Source organism: Octopus sinensis, linkage group LG9 (genome assembly GCF_006345805.1).
Source record: "Octopus sinensis linkage group LG9, ASM634580v1, whole genome shotgun sequence".
In the NCBI taxonomy this organism is placed as follows: Eukaryota; Metazoa; Mollusca; class Cephalopoda; order Octopoda; family Octopodidae; genus Octopus; species Octopus sinensis.
Window position 1 is genome coordinate 50,113,680 of NC_043005.1, and position 19,823 is coordinate 50,133,502.

Below are 19,823 nucleotides of genomic sequence, written 5' to 3' on the forward strand. Positions count from 1 at the left end.
CATGTCTTTAACAATTCTGAATTTTACTGAACTTATTTTGTATACAACTTTTGGTCCATTCTGTATATATATATTATATATATATATATATATATAATATATATATATATTTCTGTGTTCCTTTCTATGGAAGAGGATAGGCTTGAAATGTTAAAGACTTTTTACTTCCTGAGCATTATACTAATACATCTGTTTGTTGTCTACACCACTTGTCTTCGTCTTTTGTTTTTTTGTGAATTCTCCCTATATGTGTGTGTGTGTGTGTGTGTGGTGTGTGTGTGTGTGTGTGTGTGTGTGTGTGTGTGTGTGTCTGTGTGTGTGTGTGTGAACGTATTAGTAAAGCTTCGACATGTAAAAAATGACTGCAGCTGCTAATAGAATAAGCATCATCTGCTCAAAAGACAACTGACAAACAGGGTTGTTCTCAGTCTGAAAAACGGTAACATATAATATAATTTCAATCAGGAAGCCCTGGGTGGCTGTATCTAAGAAGATTTGTGGTTTTATTACATTATACAAACATACATATTTATATATATATAAATCTCTCTCTATATATATATACACACACACCACACCACAGACACATATATATAATTGAAATTTACAGAAAAACAAAAGACGAAGACAGGTGTATTAGTTTGATGCTTGGGGAGGTGAGAACGTCTTTTATATTTTGAGCCTATGCTCTTCAACAAAAAGGAATAAGAGAAAACAAACAGAGAGAGAATAAAAGAACTTTTGGAGTTAGTGGTCATATAGTTCTGTGAGCTGCATGATAACCTTAATAGTGCAGGTGGCATGAAAAATGCATCAAGTACACATTGTAAAGTGGTTGATGTTAGGAAGGGCATCCAGCTATTGAAGTCGTGCCAAAGCAGACACTGGAGCATGATGGAATTCTTGGACTCAGCACACCCTGTCAAACCAGCCAACACATGTCAGCATTCACACACACACACATCCATACAGCCACGTGAGCATAGAAAATGGATGTTAAATGATGATGAAAATAATGATATATATATATACATATCTATATGCTTGCAAATATATACATATATACACGTGTGTGTGTGAGTGTGTATATATATATATACATACATACATATGTATGTGTGTGTATGTACATATATATACATGTATATATGAGGATATTATTGTTTATGATAATATCAGTGGCTTAGCATGTGTAAAAAAAATTGAGCAGTAAAAAATTATCAATTAATAATTAAGGATACTAACGTGAAAACTTGTGGCTTGGTCATTTTGACTGCTATTTTAGCATGCCAGTACTGCTTGTTTGTACCCTTAATTATTTATATATATATATATATATATGTACATACACACACAAGCACAGACACACACAGTAAGAGAGGAAGAGGTTACAATATACAACATTAAAATATACATATACAAGAATAAATATGAATGTGTGCATGTGTGAAGAGATATAGAAGATAATATTGGATATCAATCATCTGCAATACAAAGAGCATTTGTTGTTACTATGTTATATGGAATTAATCAATATATTACATCTGTAATTAATTGATGGTTAAACAGTATTATTGTTACTGATAATATATATTTATTGCCAGTATGCAAATGAGGAATTGGTTTAATTTGATTATATTTTTATTTAATGAATATTTTAAGTTTAGAAAATTAGTATTCATTTCATTGTTTTTTATATAAAACAGTATGAAATTTGATGTTACCAATACAGTACCTATGTAACTGTATGCGATATTATTAACCTACAGTGATAAAATAGGTTCCTAACATCATCTGTCACATGACAGGAACGATTTCATCATCATCATCATCGTTTTGCTTCAGTCTTAGGACTCTAGCAATGCTGCGTCACTGCTTTTAAGAGTTTAGTCAAACAAATCAATCCTAGTAATCGTTTTTTTATGTTTGGTACTTATCCTATTGACTTCTTTTGCTGAACCACGGAGTTATGGAGAGATAAACAAACCAACACTGGTTGTCAAGTGGAGGAATTGGAGGAAAACATAAATGCAAACACACACACACACAATGGGATTCCATACTGTTTCTATCTACCAAATCCACTCAAAAGGTACTGGCCAGTCTGGGATTATAGTAGAAGACACTTGCCCAAGGTGGCACACAGTGACACCAGACCCAAAGCCACTTGGTTGCAGAACAAACTTCTTAACCACACATCTAAACTTAATACAGTTCTATATTCAAGAGATGAGGAATTATGTGCATTATTTATGGGCATATGGCATAGTGGTTAAGAGTGCGGGCTACTAGCCCCAAGATTCCGAGTTCGATTCCAGGCAGTGACCTGAATAACAACAACAACAATATTGAAAAATACCTTAGGAATGAGAACCCAGGTTCGAAATTTCCCCAAGACACCTCATGAAGGCTGGAGGGTATATCAGCTGAAACATTGTGTTAGCAACAAACAAGATGAGGACAAATATCCATCAAGTGTAAATAATGTAAATAATGTACATCTAAACTTGTACTTGTGATGAAATTTTCGACATATTAAGAAATAAATGAAAATGATCTCAAATTTTCTGTAAATTCTTAAATGATAAAAATGACTTTTCTATGATGTAATTGTTTCACATCCTGCAGAGAGTCTCAGATCAAGGCAGTTGTACAACTTGGAAGTATGTTACTGTTATCGACAATAATAATCTTATATTCTTTATCTTTTATATTGATATTTCAAATTAATGTTATCTTGTGGAAGGAAAAGACAATAAGGAATTCTGAGTTTGTTTGTTGGGTGTTGTTGTTGTTGTTGTTGTTGCTGTTGTTGTCGTTTTGTGTCTTATCTTTTATCTTTCACTTGTTTTTAGTCATTGGACTGCAACCATGCTGTGGCACTGCCTTGAAGTGAAATGTTTAGTTGAACAAACTGCCACCAGTACATTTTATTCTGCTTTTTTTTTTTTAACTTGATGTTTATTCTATCAATTTTTTATGCTGAAATGCTAAGGACAGGAGTGGCTGTGTGGTAAGTAGCTTGCTTACCAACCACATGGTTCAGGATTCAGTCCCACTGCATGGCACCTTGGGTAAGTGTCTTCTACTATAGCCTCAAGCTGACCAGAAGGAAACTGAAAGAAGCCCATCGTATATATGTATATATATATAGATATATATATATAATATGTGTGTGTTTGTGTGTCTGTGTTTGTCCCCCCAACACTGCTTGACAACCGATGCTGGTGTGTTTACGTCTCCGTAACTTAGTGGTTCGGCAAAAAAGACCAATAGAATAAGTACTGGGCTTACAAAGAATAAGTCCTGGGGTCGATTTGCTCGACTAAAGGTGGTGCTCCATCATGGCCACAGTCAAGTAAAAGAAACAAGTAAAAGAGTAAACTAACAACAGATGTCAGGCAGCAGTGTAAGACAAAACAGACAAACACACACACACACAATTCTGCCAGCTGCTGTGAGGACTTTATGACTTTGATAGTAGGTCTGTTTGATCAGACTTAAGGCTAAACAACAATTGCAACAGCAAATTCCTCAAGTATTTCCTTATTTAGTTGCTTGTCAGACATATCAAGGCTATTAACCCTTTTGTTACTGTATTTATTTTGAGATGCTCTGTGTTTCTTTCAATTAATTTTAAATATGACAAAGAATTTAGTAAACTAACTTAGTTACCATTAAGCTAGTGTTAGGAACATAAATTGTGACTAAGGTTCGGTGGAAGATTTTAATTCAAAACTTATGAAAACAACACATTTGTAATACAGAGCCAGAGACGGTTTCAGCCAGGTTGGTATCGAAAGGGTTAACAGAGACATCCAGTGATGCCTGAGTATTATATTGAAGTAACATGTGACAAATGAGTTTATACTTCACTTTGTACTAAAACCTTTAATTATTTCCTTATTTCATAACTTGTCTATCATATTAATGTTATGTCCATTCATCTATAAATGTTTGATTGTCACATCAATTCTCAATCTCAAATTTATACTGTATATAGGGGCAGGTATGGCTGTGTGGTAAGAAGTTTGCTTCCCAACCACAAGGTTCCAGGTTCAGTCCCAATGTGTTGCACCTTGTACATATGTCTTCTACTATAGCCTTAGGCTGACCAAACCCTTATGAGTGAATTTGGGGGAAGGAAACCAAAAGAAACTCATTGTACATATGCATACCTACATATATACATACACACACACACACACACACATACATACACACACACACACATACATACATACATACATACATACATACATACATACACACACACACACATTTATATATTTATATATCTGTGTGTGTTTGCGTGTGTGTGTCTATGTGTCTGTGCTTGTTCTCCCTGCTTGACAACTTGTATTGGTTTGTTTATGTCCCTGTAAATTAGCAGTTCAGTAAAGAGAAACTGATAGAATAAGTGTACCAGGCTTAAAAAATAAATAAGTACTAAATTGACTAAAAAGTATTCATTAAAGTAGTGCCCCAGCATGGCCACAGTATATATACCAATAAAAGATAGAAAATGAAAGAATCAAACTATCTTCACAATGTAATAATCATATCAAACTGAATGGTGTCTAAGTAAGATGTCTATATGTTGTGTTATGTGTGTGTGTTGTTCTGTGTATGAGTATTGTGTTGTGTTATGTAAGTATTCTTGTCCCTAGTATGTTGTGCGTTGTCTTTATGTTGTACTATCAGGTGACTTTTAAGCTAGCTCTTGTAGAGGGCTCTTCATTGGGCCTTGGCCCCAATAATGACACTTCATGCATTGAGTACATATTAAATTTTATCAAACTTGACCGATATTTTTCAAGCAATGAAGAATTTTTGTCAATACAATGATATAATTTGTTGATTTGAAACTTATTCCAAAGGTTCATGATAAACAACATTTTTTGTCTTTCTATTGGAATTTTTTTCTGTCTAACCTCTCTCTCTCTCTTTCTCTTTGTTTTTCAACTATCAGTAACACCAATACCTATTTCTTTATTACCCACAAGGGGCTAAACACAGAGGGGACAAACAAGGACAGACATAGGTATTAAGTCGATTACATCGACCCCAGTGCGTAACTGGTACTTAATTTATCGACCCCGAAAGGATGAAAGGCAAAGTCGACCTCGGCAGAATTTGAACTCAGAACGTAACGACAGGCGAAATACCGCTAAGCCTTTCGCCCGAGGTGCTAACGTCTCTGCCAGCTCGTCTGTATTTGTTCCTCACCACCACTTGACAAACACCAACTATCAGTAACACCAATACCACTACCATCTTCACCACAACTGCCATACACACACCATTCAGATTTCTGACACCACCACTATCAACACCTTTGACTTTACCATTTTCCCCTCCACCATCATTACCACTGTCTTTCACATACATTATTATCACTGTCATGCTTGACGTCCCAGCTACCACCACCACCACCACCATGTGTGTGAGGGTGTATATATGAGTGTGTGTGTGTTTGTATGTGTGTGTGTATGAGTGTGTGTATGTGTGTTTGTGTGTGTGTGTGTGTGTGTGTGTGTGCGTGCACACATGCACGTCTGTATTTGTTCCTCACCACCACTTGACAAACCAGTGTTGGTTTGTTTTTGTCCTTATAACTTAGCAGTTCAGCAATTGTGACCAATAGAGTAAGTACCAGGCTTAAAAATATTAAGTACTGGGGCTGATTCTTTTGACTAAAATTCTTCAAGGCAATGCTCCTGCATGGCCACAGTCTAATGACTGAAACAAGTAAAAGAATAAAAGAATTTCTGTGACCAGGTCACAAGTTCAGCTAAAACCAAAAGTAAACAAACAAAAAAACCCAGGAAAGGAAGAAAAATAGATGAGAATAGACAGAAGAAAGGAAAACTGCCAAGTCTCATGAAACCTTGCCCATAACTGGTTTCCAACAGATGTAGCAGGACTGTGTCAATGACCAATCAGATTGTGTAGGTGTGATGACGTTTTTGTGTACTTTTCTGAAACAGTAGGACAGGATTAGAGAGAGATTTGACTCTTAGCTCTAGCAGGTTGAATAACAAAGGATTGAGATACTTGGCACCTAGCCATACTCAAGAAGGCCCCTACTCTGCGACAGAAGCATTAAGACCAATCCTTCTGGTGGTGTAAATCATGCTGCATAAAAGTTGTGTCACGACAAGCAAAAAATGTCTGTGCAGCATCATGTAAAAGCACCTGTGTGGTGCCATGTAAAAGCGCCCATGTGGTACGACGTAAAAGTGTGTCCATGTGGGACCACGTAAAAGTGTCTGTGTTGTGTCATGTAAAAGTGCCTTTGTGGGGCCATATTAAAGTGCTTGTGTAGTACCTAATAAAAGCATTCCGCATACTCTGTAAAGTGGTTGGTGTTAGAAAGGGCATCCAGCTGTAGAAACCATGCCAGATCAGACTAGAGTCTGGAGTAGCCTCACTGGCTTGCCAGCTCTGGTCAAACTGCCCAACCCATGCCAGCATGGACAACAGATGTTAAATGATAATGACGATGATGAGGATGAAGCTTCCTTATACGCAACTTGTGCATGTGTTGTGTTTGGTATGTATTTATGCGCTGCAAATATTTTCTATTCATGTCATATGTTATCTGATCTAAGTTTTGTTAAAGCCAAGGGGTTAATTTTTTTTTGCTTTAACCCATAGAGCCTGTAACGCTGGTATAACAATGGCAATGCTAGGCATGCACATGTTGCAGCACTGGTAAATTGCCAAAGGGTCACTAGGTGCAGCATATTTGATTATGCATGTTTTGGCCCTGTTTTAATTGACCAATCATTAGCAAGTATATATAAAGATTTTTACATGCTTTATAGCCTATTGACAATGCAGAAATTGTATCATATATAAGTTATGACAATCCCACTTCTAATCCCTGTCAGACCTGAGTAAAAATGGCTCAGAAGCCCTGGCACAAGATCAAATAGTACCAAGGAGGTTAGGGATGATAGGGTTAAAACTCAATATTCTCTTACTTTCCTTTATCAGCTAGTCTGATCTACACTATCTATTTTATCTTGTCTGTTTTAACATTTCAGCTCAATCAAACCATATTTCTATCTATTGCATTAGCCATAAATGGCAATAAAAAAATATTCCACTCCGTAACTTTTGTCTTTCTGTATAATGTGTTCTGTGCTAGTTGCTTTTACATAATCTAATTTATTTCTGCATTTAAGATGTTCTGTCGCTTTTTACTTTTTCTTCATTTTTAACCACTTACTATCCACATTCTGGAGAATGTGTTTTTAAAATTTTATATTACATCAAGTGAACCGTAACATAATTGGCTAGAGGTTTTAGACACTGTATTAGATACTGCAGGTTTACATATTCAAAGAAATGTGGATTGAATTGAATTAAAGCCAAATTATTGCTGGTATCCTTTATCTTTCACGTCTTTCAGTCTCTAGACTGCAGCCATGCTGGGGCACTGCCTTGAAGAACTTTTAATTGAATCAATTGACCCCAGTACTTTTTTTTTAAAAGCCTGGTACTTGGTCTATCAGTTGACTTTGCCAAACTGCTACATTCGAGGGACATAAACACACCAACACCAGTAGTCAAGTAGCGATGACACACACACATACATAGGAAGTCATCTTTCAGTTTCTGTATAACCAAATCCATTCACAAGTCTTTGGTCAGCTACTGAGGCTACATGGCACCTTGCTCAAGGTACCATGTAGTGGGACAGAACCTAGGATGATGTGATTGGGAAGCAAGCTTCTTACCACACAACCATGCCTGCACTTATAGATTTTTATCAAACCTGGAGTTGAAAGCAAACTTGGTCTCAGCATTATTTTAATTCAGAATCAAGTGGAATGAAAGTAAAACCTTAACCCTTTAGCATTCAGATTATTCTGTTGAATATAATGCTTATTTATTCACATTATTTTGAATTAATCATGCATTATCTTGTAGCTTTAAGATTTCCGTGATGTGTTTGTTTATTTTTAGTATGACATCATAGGATAGGTGTAAGAAACTGGATCTGGCCAGTTTGAGCAATAAACAAGTAGAATATTTTGACCGGATATGGCCAGTTTAAATGCTAAAGGGTTAAATGATTTAGTAAAGCTGCAGAGTACAAAGGAAAAATAATAATATAACTAGCTTAAACGCCACATTCTGTGTGGACTTTTAAGCTAGCCCCTGTGAAGGGCTAATTTAGCCCATGGCCCAAAACTGAAGAGAGCAATTATAATAAAGGATTTATTGTTTCCCTACCAATATGATATAACTTCAAATCCAACTTAAATGAAAAACACGTAAGTTCACAAATTTGTGGAGTTCTTTTCAAATTTGCCTTTTCAACTGTTAGCATATAACAAGTCCTCATCCAAACCTGATCCCAATACTGGATGTTCAAGAACCAAATGAAAGGTGGATTTTCAGTTCTGGGATCACCCCGATTCCAAAATGGTATAATATGTCTATGAAGAGCAAATGTAGACTGAGATACAGGGGTCCCAGACAGACAGACAGACAGAATTTTGCTTTTATTATTATAGATTATACTGTTTGAAGCTCCTTACCATTTCCTTCAGCTCCACCAACCTGTGAATGTATAATTATTAGTTTCAAATCTTAGCACAAGGCCAACAATTTTGGGGGAGGGAGTAGTCAATGAGTAGTTGATTACATTGACCTTAGGGCTCAAACGGTACTTATTTTATTAACACCAAAAGGATGAAAGATAAACTCAACCTTGACATAATTTGAACTTGGAATGTAAAGATGGACAAAATGCCACTAAGCATTTTGCCTGCTGTGCTAAGGATTCTTCCAGTTTGCTGCCTTTGCTTGTGTAATTATTACAGTTGACTTATAACTCAGACTGAAAACATGGAAGAATGAAAAGCAAAGTCAACCTCAACAGACTTTGATCTCAAAATGACCAGACATACAGCTAAATATTGGTTTTAAATTTTTGCACAAAGTGAGCACTTTCAAGGGAGTAGGTAAGTCAACTATATCGACCGCAATACTCCACTGGTACTTATTCTATCGGCTCTGAAAGGATGAAAGGCAAAGTCAACCTTGGTGGCATTTGAACTCAGAACGTAAAAATGGATGAAATGTTAAGCATTTTGCTCAGCATGCTAACGACTCTGCCAGCTTGCCACCTTACATACAACTAACTATTGCTTTCAGGTTCAGGAACAAGGCCAGCACTTTCAGGGTAGGGGTAAGTTAACTACATTGATTCCAGTAATCAACTAGTACTTATTCTATTGTGCATGAAAGGATGAAAGGTAAAACCAACCTTGACACTATTTGAACTGAGAACATAAAGACAGGTAAAATGCTGCTAGGAATTTTGCCCAGCTTATGAATGGCTCTACCAGCTGGCTGCCTTACACACAGCTAAATATTGCAAAGTATTTTGTCCATAAATCTACCAATTCTAACAATCTACTTTGCTGTCTATTATATCAGTGTCTTAAAGCCCACAGATCTGTTGGGACAGCACATCAGCTAGTTTCTCAAAAGATAACTGCTTCATCAAGATTAAGGATTCCAAGAGATTTGAATTAATAATAGCAAGCTAAAACATCATTTGCAGAGCTGTATACAAAGTTCTGGATGGCAAGTATTTACTTCCTCAATGTTAGAAAGTTGATATTTACTTTCTCTGTGAGCATATATAAAAATGTAATTTAAAAAAATAAATGGATTAGAGAATGAAATAATTTAGGGATGATATACATATGAAAATCAATAGATTAGTTCATTATTCGGTTGAGCTTGTTTGGACATTTTTAACTTGCACACACCATCCATCTTGGTCCCGCATTAGTGCATTAATTAAAGGAGTTCTTCAGGGAGGCATTCAGCGTCATTTGTGAGTTGGTTTACATAAGAAGATGGATTAGTTAGTGTTAACATATCTAATGTATAGAGCATTAGGAAGCTCATAATTAATAAATACCTGGTGAAAAAAATACATATAATTTCAGTCAATGACTATCTGTATATAATATAGTAATATGAGTTGATTCATATTATTAAATTTCTCAAATTCAAAACCTCATCATCATCATCATCAACATCACCATCATCATCATTTAATGTCTGTTTTCCATGCTGGAATGGACTGGATGGCTTAACAGGATCCAGTGATCTCCAGGGCTAATCCAAATTTCAGTATTAGCTTTGGCATGGTTTCTGCGACTGGATGTCCTTCCTAATGTCAACCACTTTATGGTGTGTACTGAGTGTTTTTTACATGCTATTGGCACTAGTGAGGTTGCCAAGTAACTTGCAAGACAGAAAAGGGGATCAAGGAAAAGGAACCTGCTTCTGCTATTAAGTGAAGGGGAGTACTTGAGATGGGAGAGGTGGCTTTATGTCAAAGCTAAAGTATGATTGAGAGACAATCATAAGTGTCTTGCTACAGAGGGAACGTATGGCTACCACAAATTATATAGGAGTTGGTGGGAGTAGTTGGGAGAGAATAAAGTTGATAGTGATTCAGTGTCAAGGAAAAAAAATACTTTACACTTTGTCTCAATTAGTTTGATCACTAATCAAAGCATTAAGATGTAAAAATTAAAAGACTTTCTTTTCATCTCTAAAGCTGAGCTTAAGAAAATATTATACTAACAATTAACAATAGTTCATCTCAGACATTTTGATATTTAATTGGTTTGTTCAGTTGAATAATAGAGCAACAATACATATTTCTTGGTGTTACCCAAGGGCATGTTTTCCATTACATCTGACAAGAATCTGTGAAAAATCCATAGGGTTGTTATTACCACACATCTGTTTGTGCAATGTATCAATGGCATCAATAAAATGAATGTACCCAGATTTCTATTGAAGTTACAGAAAGAAACATTGGGAACTTAAGAATAAAAGAAGCTATTTTAATCAACATATTAATGACTGATCTGAACTGTATGTGGCTGACTGTCAACTATAGCAATGCAAAACAACCATTCATACACACATACTACAGGACAAGAAAATCAATTAACAACAGCATTTTCCCAGGGTTTCCTGAAGAAGGAGCCCTAACCCTGAAATATTGAAATACCAGTTTAAACCATTGGTCTGTAATATTTTTATAATTTACATTGTTTTTGCTTTAAAAAATATAATCAAAAGCATTTATATATATATAAGACAATGCTTCATGCAAACTATACTACACTAATACATGTGCACATGTGTGTGCGAGTGAATGTGTGTGTGTGCATGTGTGTGTGTGTGTGTGTGTGTGTGTGTGTGTGTGTGAGCATTTATGGCTTCTATACAGTTTCCATGTAACAAATTTAATTCACAAACACTTGGTCAATTTGAAGGTATGGTAAAAAGGATTTGATCAATTGTGAGAATGTAACACTATGAGAATATATTGCTATTTATTTAATAATTTTAATTCTTATTTTTATATTATTAAATAACACTGTTGCATCATTGAATACTAGAGGTCTTTGAATTCATTTTCACTTCATTCATAGCAATAACATCTGCTAATTCCCATCTAGAATCAATGGGGAGTTAATTATAATTATATTGGAGTCTATGGTTGTGAAAATATAAGAAACATGGAGCATGGCCATGTGATTAGCAATCAAAATATTTCATAATTTAGACATCATTTAAATGGATTTAATAATAATATAAAAAATTCCTATCAGGCTTAAGAATCACATGACATAGTTATTTCCCATGGATTGATGTTAGCTTGTTAGATGTGTATGTGCGCGTGCGCATGCGTATGTGTGCATGTGTGCATATGTGTTTGTGTGTGTGTGTGTGATTCTATTTCCTTTTACCAACACCGAGCCACCAAAAGCCTATCTCTTTTACTTGTTTCAGTTATTTGACTGCGGCCATGCTGGAGCACCGCCTTTAGTCGAGTAAATCAACCCCAGGATTTATTCTTTGGAAGCCTAGCACTTATTCTATCGGTCTCTTTTGCTGAACCGCTAAGATACAGTGATGTAAACACACCACCATCGGTTGTCAAGCGATGTTGGGGTGGGGGGACAAACACAGACACACAAGCATATACACACACATACACATATATGTATACGTATATACGACGAGCTTCTTTCAGTTTCCATCTACCAAATCCACTCACAAGGCTTTGGTCGGCCCTGTATATATAATTAACTGGCACTCCATTGGTCATGACTACAAGGGTCCCAGTTGATTTGATCAATGGAAGAGCCTGCTTGTGAAATTAACATACATATGGATGAGCACTCCATAAACACATGTACCCTTAACATAGTCCTTAAGGAGATTCAGTGCAAGACAGAGTGTAACAAGGCTGGCCCTTTGAAATACGGGTACTACACATCCTTGCCAGCTGAGTGGATTGGAGCAAAAGTGTCTCCCTCAAAGACATACTGCCATGCTAAGAATTGAACCAATGACATTACGATCATGAGCCATATACCTTAACTGCTAAGCCATGCACCTTCACAAAGCTATAGATACCTTTAACATAAAAGAGATTATGTATTTCCAGCCAGCATGTCTGAAGAGCTGGTGATATTGTCTAAGTGGAATGGACAGTGTGAAACCTATGGTTCACTTCTGACCAGTTATATGCCATAACCAGTAATATAATACCCAATGCACATTGCTTAACGATTAGGATAAGGCATTTATGATTGTATGATTGTAGTTTCGATAGTCGGCTGGATGTTTTCCTAGGGCTAAATAACTGCAACATTGGTCCTAATCAGGACTGCCATTATATCTTGGCAAATAAGCTTTACTCTATCATACTGTTGCTGCATGTTTCTTGTTCAGAGATTCAGAACTAATAACTTCTCACTCTCTCTCTCTCTCTCTCTCTCTCTCTCTCTATATATATATATATTTTCATATATGTGTGTGTGTGTGTGTGTGTGTGTGTGTAATGTGATTATAGTTTTTCAGATTGTTAAGTATATATTTTGATCTTAACTAAAACATAACTTGCCATTGCACTAAGAAAGTGTAGTTTTAAATTTCTAACAATTTAAGACTACACAATATGAGTTTCCATAAAAGTGAAATTACAGACTACATCCTGAAGCTGATGGTCATACCTTACAATTTCCATAAGCACTAAAATCTCGTTACCTGAGGTAGGCGTAATATGGGGATTCCTGTAAATGTACATGCATAAATATATGTATGTATGTATATGTATGTATGATTGTATGTATGTATGTAGGTAGGTAGGTATGCATGTAGATATGCATGTATGCATGTATGTATGTATGTATGCATGTATGTAAGCATGCATGTATGTATGTATGTATGTATGTCTGTCTGTCTGTCTGTCTGTCTGTCTGTCTGTCTGTCTGTATGTATGCATGCATGCATGTACGTACGTATGTATGTATGAATGCATGTATGTCATTCAATTTATTTCAAGATTTCTTGTCAATAGAGAAAAAACCGGTTTCTCACCTAGATCTAAGGCTCCTTCATTGGAATTTCGACATCAAAAACAGGGTATTTTTATATGTATGCATGCATGTATGTATGTATGTATGTATGTATGTATGAATGTATGTATGTATGTATGTATGTATGTATGTATGTATGTATGTATGTATGTATGTAAGTTGAAAGGTCAGTCTTAAAACATCAGATTCTTCTCTCAACACTTACAAAGTTATCCAAGCTCACACTCACAATCTTCACTGTATATTGTTTGCCAGAGCAGACTTTCACCAATGGATTCTTTTTTTTTTCCCCAACAGTATTATATAGTAGATTGTTTAATTCTAAATTTATTAACTTGGGTCACTGGAACATCATCACTATATATTGTTTCTTATACGGGAATCAACTTGTAGGAGAATGGAAATTGGCAGTTATGATGTCTGGATATTAAAGTTGAATATGAAGTGAAATCCAAGTTGGAATCAAAACTGGGTTATGAATGTATTTTGTTATGGATAGCACAGAGATTCCCCCTAAGACATATCATATCTTGGGCAGTATTGTTAACAACAATTTGCATTTGGACAAACCACATCTTTAAAATTGTCAAGAAGGGTGAGGGTGTCTCAAGAGTGCTCAGTAAGACCTTTGTCAGCTTCTTGTTGGTTACCACTTTAATTTATCAGCTGTTTTGAACATTTATTTTGGTGCAAAATTGAATAATGAAACGAAAGACAGAATTTAATAATTGTAATAACTATAATGTTTATGTTAGTAAATGGAAAATATTATTCGGAAATGATAAAAGTCTGAGGGAAAATTCATACACTTACCTGTGATCGTATGTATGTCTGTGACAAATTCCACGGATAGATTAACATCAGCAGAATTTTTTTCAAAGAGTTCTCGCAACTGTGATTTCCGCCTGGCAGAGCCACACAGTCTGTAAATGCCAACAACTTCTAGTCCTCGAATCTCTATTTCTTCAATACATTTCTTCACTATTAATGGTACATCAAATCCAGAGTTTTCTCGGCTTATTACAACATCAAGATCAGTTCCAAACAAGGCATTCTTCTTTGATGAGGGCAATCGCTGTAAGGAAATCGCAGGCTTTTTATAAAGTAGCTCAATATAAAGAACTCCTTTTGGTTCCACTTTGAGAGCTACATGTTTGTTTTCACCGCTAACTATGTAATTTGGTAATACTACTGATCCATGGAAACACAACCGATGTTTAAAATTAGGGTCCCAGTTGTAGATTAGAAATGACACCTCTTTGGCTTCTTCAAGTTCTATATCGAAAGCTTCATCCCAGTCAAAGTTCACAGCACCGGTACGAATCATTGTTCGTGCTTTATTGATTGAGTCAACTGCAACGACACAATACAAATCCCGTAATGTTGTCCTGGATGATTTTAAGCCTTGACCAGACAGAACATGGATTCCTAGCATTCCGTCGAGGCCTGCAATTTTCTGCACCTCGACCTTTCTTTTCATGTCACTTCTGTAGGACTCGTAGTCTCCGTAGTGGATCTGCAGTGGCTTTTTATAAAGTTGTAAATCCCTAAATCTGGATGCTGGCCGTGTCACAGTCCTTCCATTTGCATCAAAACGTTTTGCTCGATCCACAGGGCTGCCGAGTGAGGTAGAGGTTGCTGCAGCGCCAACAGGCTTGCCTGTTTTTGCCACTGATGGTAAAGTGTTTCCAGCCTTCTGACCTTGCACTACAGCCGCAGCTGCCAGTGGATCATCCATTTGATATGTACGGTACGCCAGCAGAGAATCTGTACTGTGTTTGCGTACCATTTGTGAGCGAGCTGGTGTCTGGGTTGCAGCAGCTTTGCGGGTCGGTCCTGGTGAACCTTTAACAGCAGCCCAAGTCCAGTCATAATAGTCATCTGATGGGCATGCATCTGGAGTAGTAACAGATGACCGAGAGCCAGATATCTGACCTTGACCTGAAAGAGAAATAGAAAACAGTATATTAATAAATTAGAAATTCCAGAACAAATCAAATATTAACATTAGCATTAGTCATAATTATGATAATGATAATAATAGTAACGATGATGATGATGATGATGACAGTGGTAGTGTGATGATGGTGATGATAATGATGACAATAATAACTGCAGTGTTTGATTAGAACTTCTGTTGTCAATCCTGGAAAGATGACAAGGGATAAATCAACCTTGAAAAGAATTCGATATCAGATGATGCTAGGAAGGGCACCCCAGTCATAGAAACCATGTCATAGCCAACACTGGAGCTTGACTCAAGCCATTTGACCCGTGGAAGTATGGGAAATGGATAGTTAATGGGGACAATGATGATGAGGGCAGTGATGGCGGTGGCAGTGGTGGCAATGATGACAACGATGACGACAGCAATGATGATGATGACAATGACAGAAATTAAATACTGGAAAGCATTTTGTTCAACACACCACCATTTCTTTCAAACAACGATGATTATATCTCTGCAGGCTGATGGTCTTACTCTTTTACTCTTTTACTTGTTTCAGTCATTTGAGTGCGGCCATGATGGAGCACCGCCTTTAGTCGAGCAAATCGACCCCAGGACATATTCTTTGTAAGCCAAGCACTTATTCTTAATGTATGTATATATTTATGTGTATATGTATGTATGTATGTATGTATGTATGTATGTATGTATGTACGTATGTATATATATATATATATATATATATATATATATGATGGGATTCTTCTACTTCTCTCTATTAAATTCATTCTCAAGGCTCTGGCCCCAGCACTATAGCAGAAGACATTTACCCAAGGTACCGTGCAGTGGGACTGAATGCAAAACTATGTGGTCAGAAAGCAAACTTCTCACCACATAGCTACAGCCACATATTTATTTAACCAACACCTACAGATACAACCTGTTGACATTGCCTATATTTAGTCAAACCGCTATCCAGACGACGACTACAAACAGTGTTCCATCCCTTAAACATGTGACGTCAGTGTCCATCCAATGAATATCTTCAATTAACAGTTGTTAAATAGTCAACTAGAGCACCAATATATTTCAGTTAAAGTCAACATGTTTACTGAGACAAGAAAGGAAAATAGACACCAAATCTTATTTATTTCTTCTACTTAGATCTCTACAAATATCATTAAAAAAATAAAGCAGAAGACCAGAATTTAGAGGAATACATTAATATATTGTAATGTTTGGTTGAAACCACTGATATTTCTCACTCAATGTTTTCTACAGAATTTCTCTCATTATACACTGGTAAATACACTATATACTCTTTTACTCTTTCTCTTTACTCTTTTACTTGTTTCAGTCATTTGACTGCGGCAATGCTGGAGCACCGCCTTTAGTCGAGCAAATCGACCCCGGGTCATATTCTTTTGTAAGCCCAGTACTTATTCTATCGGTCTCTTTTGCCGAACCGCTAAGTAACGGGGACGTAAACACACCAGCATCGGTTGTCAAGCAATGCTAGGGGACAAACACAGACACACAAACACACACACGCATATATATATATATATACATATATACGACGGGCTTCTTTCAGTTTCCGTCTACCAAATCCACTCACAAGGCTTTGGTCGGCCCTAGGCTATAGCAGAAGACACTTGCCCAAGATGCCACGCAGTGGGACTGAACCCGGAACCATGTGGTTGGTTAGCAAACTACTTACCACACACCCACTCCTGGTTGATTTACAGAATCTAAAATTTTTGCTTTGCTTTTGGTCAGGAGAGAAAGGTAGTGTCTATGATCTCTTACAGGGTCTCTGGGACTGGTGAGAAGGAATAGAGGAATGAAAGATTTTATCCTCAAACACAGCCTGAATGCTCGCAACAAAGTGGACTCAACTGAAGACATACAATTTATATTCCTTTACTTTGAGCATGCCTCAAAATATAGAATACATTTATATGTATGCATATATTGTGCATATTATATAATATAAATATATACATATACTCTCTCTTTTACTCTCTTTTACTTGTTTCAGTCATTTGACTGCAGCCATGCTGGAGCATCGCCTTTAATCGAGCAAATCGACCCCCAGGACTTATTCTTTGTAAGCCTAGTACTTATTCTATCGGTCTCCTTTGCTGAACCGCTAAGTTGCGGGGACATGAACACACCAGCATCGGTTGTTAAGCGATGTTGGGAGGACAAACACAGACACACAAACACACACATATATATATACATATACACGACAGGCTTCTTTCAGTTTCCGTCTACCAAATCCACTCACAAGGCTTTGGTCGGCCCTAGGCTATAGCAGAAGACACTTGCCCAAGATGCCACGCAGTGGGACTGAACCCGGAACCATGTGGTTGGTTAGCAAACTACTTACCACACACCCACTCCTGGTTGATTTACAGAATCTAAAATTTTTGCTTTGCTTTTGGTCAGGAGAGAAAGGTAGTGTCTATGATCTCTTACAGGGTCTCTGGGACTGGTGAGAAGGAATAGAGGAATGAAAGATTTTATCCTCAAACACAGCCTGAATGCTCGCAACAAAGTGGACTCAACTGAAGACATACAATTTATATTCCTTTACTTTGAGCATGCCTCAAAATATAGAATACATTTATATGTATGCATATATTGTGCATATATATATAATATAAATAATATACATATACTCTCTCTTTTACTCTCTTTTACTTGTTTCAGTCATTTGACTGCAGCCATGCTGGAGCATCGCCTTTAATCGAGCAAATCGACCCCCAGGACTTATTCTTTGTAAGCCTAGTACTTATTCTATCGGTCTCCTTTGCTGAACCGCTAAGTTGCGGGGACATGAACACACCAGCATCGGTTGTTAAGCGATGTTGGGAGGACAAACACAGACACACAAACACACACATATATATATACATATACACGACAGGCTTCTTTCAGTTTCCGTCTACCAAATCCACTCACAAGGCTTTGGTCAGCCCGAGGCTATAGTAGAAGAGACTTGCCCAAGGTGCCACGCAGTGGGACTGAACCCGGAACCATGTGGTTGGTAAGCAAGCTACTTACCACACAGCCACTCCTGTGCCTTATATATATAATATAAATAATATACATATATGCATATATACATATATATATGTACTTACATATATATGTATACACATATGCATATGTGGGCACAGGATGTCACAAAATATAAACAACAAAAAATATGAAGTACGAGGACATGGAATATGAACTTTTTTTATATATGTATATACTGTGTTATCTTTGTGTTAATGTTGTATTTGCCCCCATTACCACCACTGCCACATGACAATTCGTGTTAGCTTGTTTACATCCCTGTAACTTAGCAGTTCAGCAAAAGCAGTTAATAAAACAAGTACAAGGCTTAAAATTAAAAAAAATATAAGGACTAGGGTCGACTAAAACCCCTGAAGGTATTAATCCCAGCAGGGCCAGTCTAATGAGTGAAATCATTAAAAGATTAAAAATGAAAAAGATTAAAGATTAATGGATGTTATTATCAGGAATATGTCAGAACAAAATCCAAAGGCCCAGTATTCAGTGAACAGGCTATGTTAGTAACCAATGTTAGTAACCTTACGTTATAAACTACAATTTGGAAATCTAGAGTGGAACATGGCAAAACGCTGCACATAATATATCTAGGATCGCATGACAAAATGCTCCAAGGAGGCGATTTTTCTTTTTCATATTCTGTATCTAAGACATGCACAGAGTAAAAGGAACGAAAAGTGGGTTTTATTTCTCACTGTTGCAATTGTGATAGTAGCATAGACCGTGTGAGATAGCGATAGTATGGTAGGGACTATAGTGTGTGTGCGTGTGTCGGGGTATATTAATGGAATAGGGCTGTTTGTATGGGCTAGCATGTGTATGTATGAACATGTGTGTGTGTGTGGGGGGGGGGTTAAGGCACTTTTCATAGTTTTCTCTTGCAAATCAGATTCGACTGTCTCTTTAACTGTCTACCTATCTGGCAATCTATCTTTTTATCTAGCTCTTCCTTTTCCATAGCTCTTTCACCACCACCACCACTACTATCCACCACCACCACCACCATCATCCATCACCACCACCATCCACCACCACCTTGACGATGACGACAACGACCACGACGACGACCACCACCTCCTGCCTTTTTCCTTCTCTCTCTCTCTCTCTCTCTCTCTCTCTCCAACCTACCCACTCTCTATATTGCTCACTCTCTCTCTCTCAATCATTTTTCTTTTTCACTTCATCATTCTCTCTTTTTCTCTCTCAATCACTCACCTATTTCTTTAATTACTGATTTACTCATTCTCTGAATCCCCCTTCTCTCTCTCTCTCTCTCTCTCTCTTTCTCTTTCATGCATAATTTTTATCTTTTATTTCTTGTAATTTCTCCTTGATGTGTATTT

The 19,823-nt window shown here is 36.8% G+C and overlaps 1 protein-coding gene across 2 annotated transcripts in view; it reads right to left on the reverse strand.

The window, feature by feature from the left end:
- The window catches only part of LOC115215414 (rho GTPase-activating protein 100F), a 289,874-nt gene that overhangs the window by 130,432 nt on the left and 139,619 nt on the right, over positions 1–19,823 (reverse strand). For both annotated transcript variants that reach the window (XM_029784573.2, XM_036505957.1), the window contains exon 2: positions 14,259–15,386. In XM_029784573.2, coding sequence (XP_029640433.2) covers positions 14,259–15,386 — 1,128 coding nt within the window. The remainder of the gene's footprint in view (positions 1–14,258; positions 15,387–19,823) is intronic.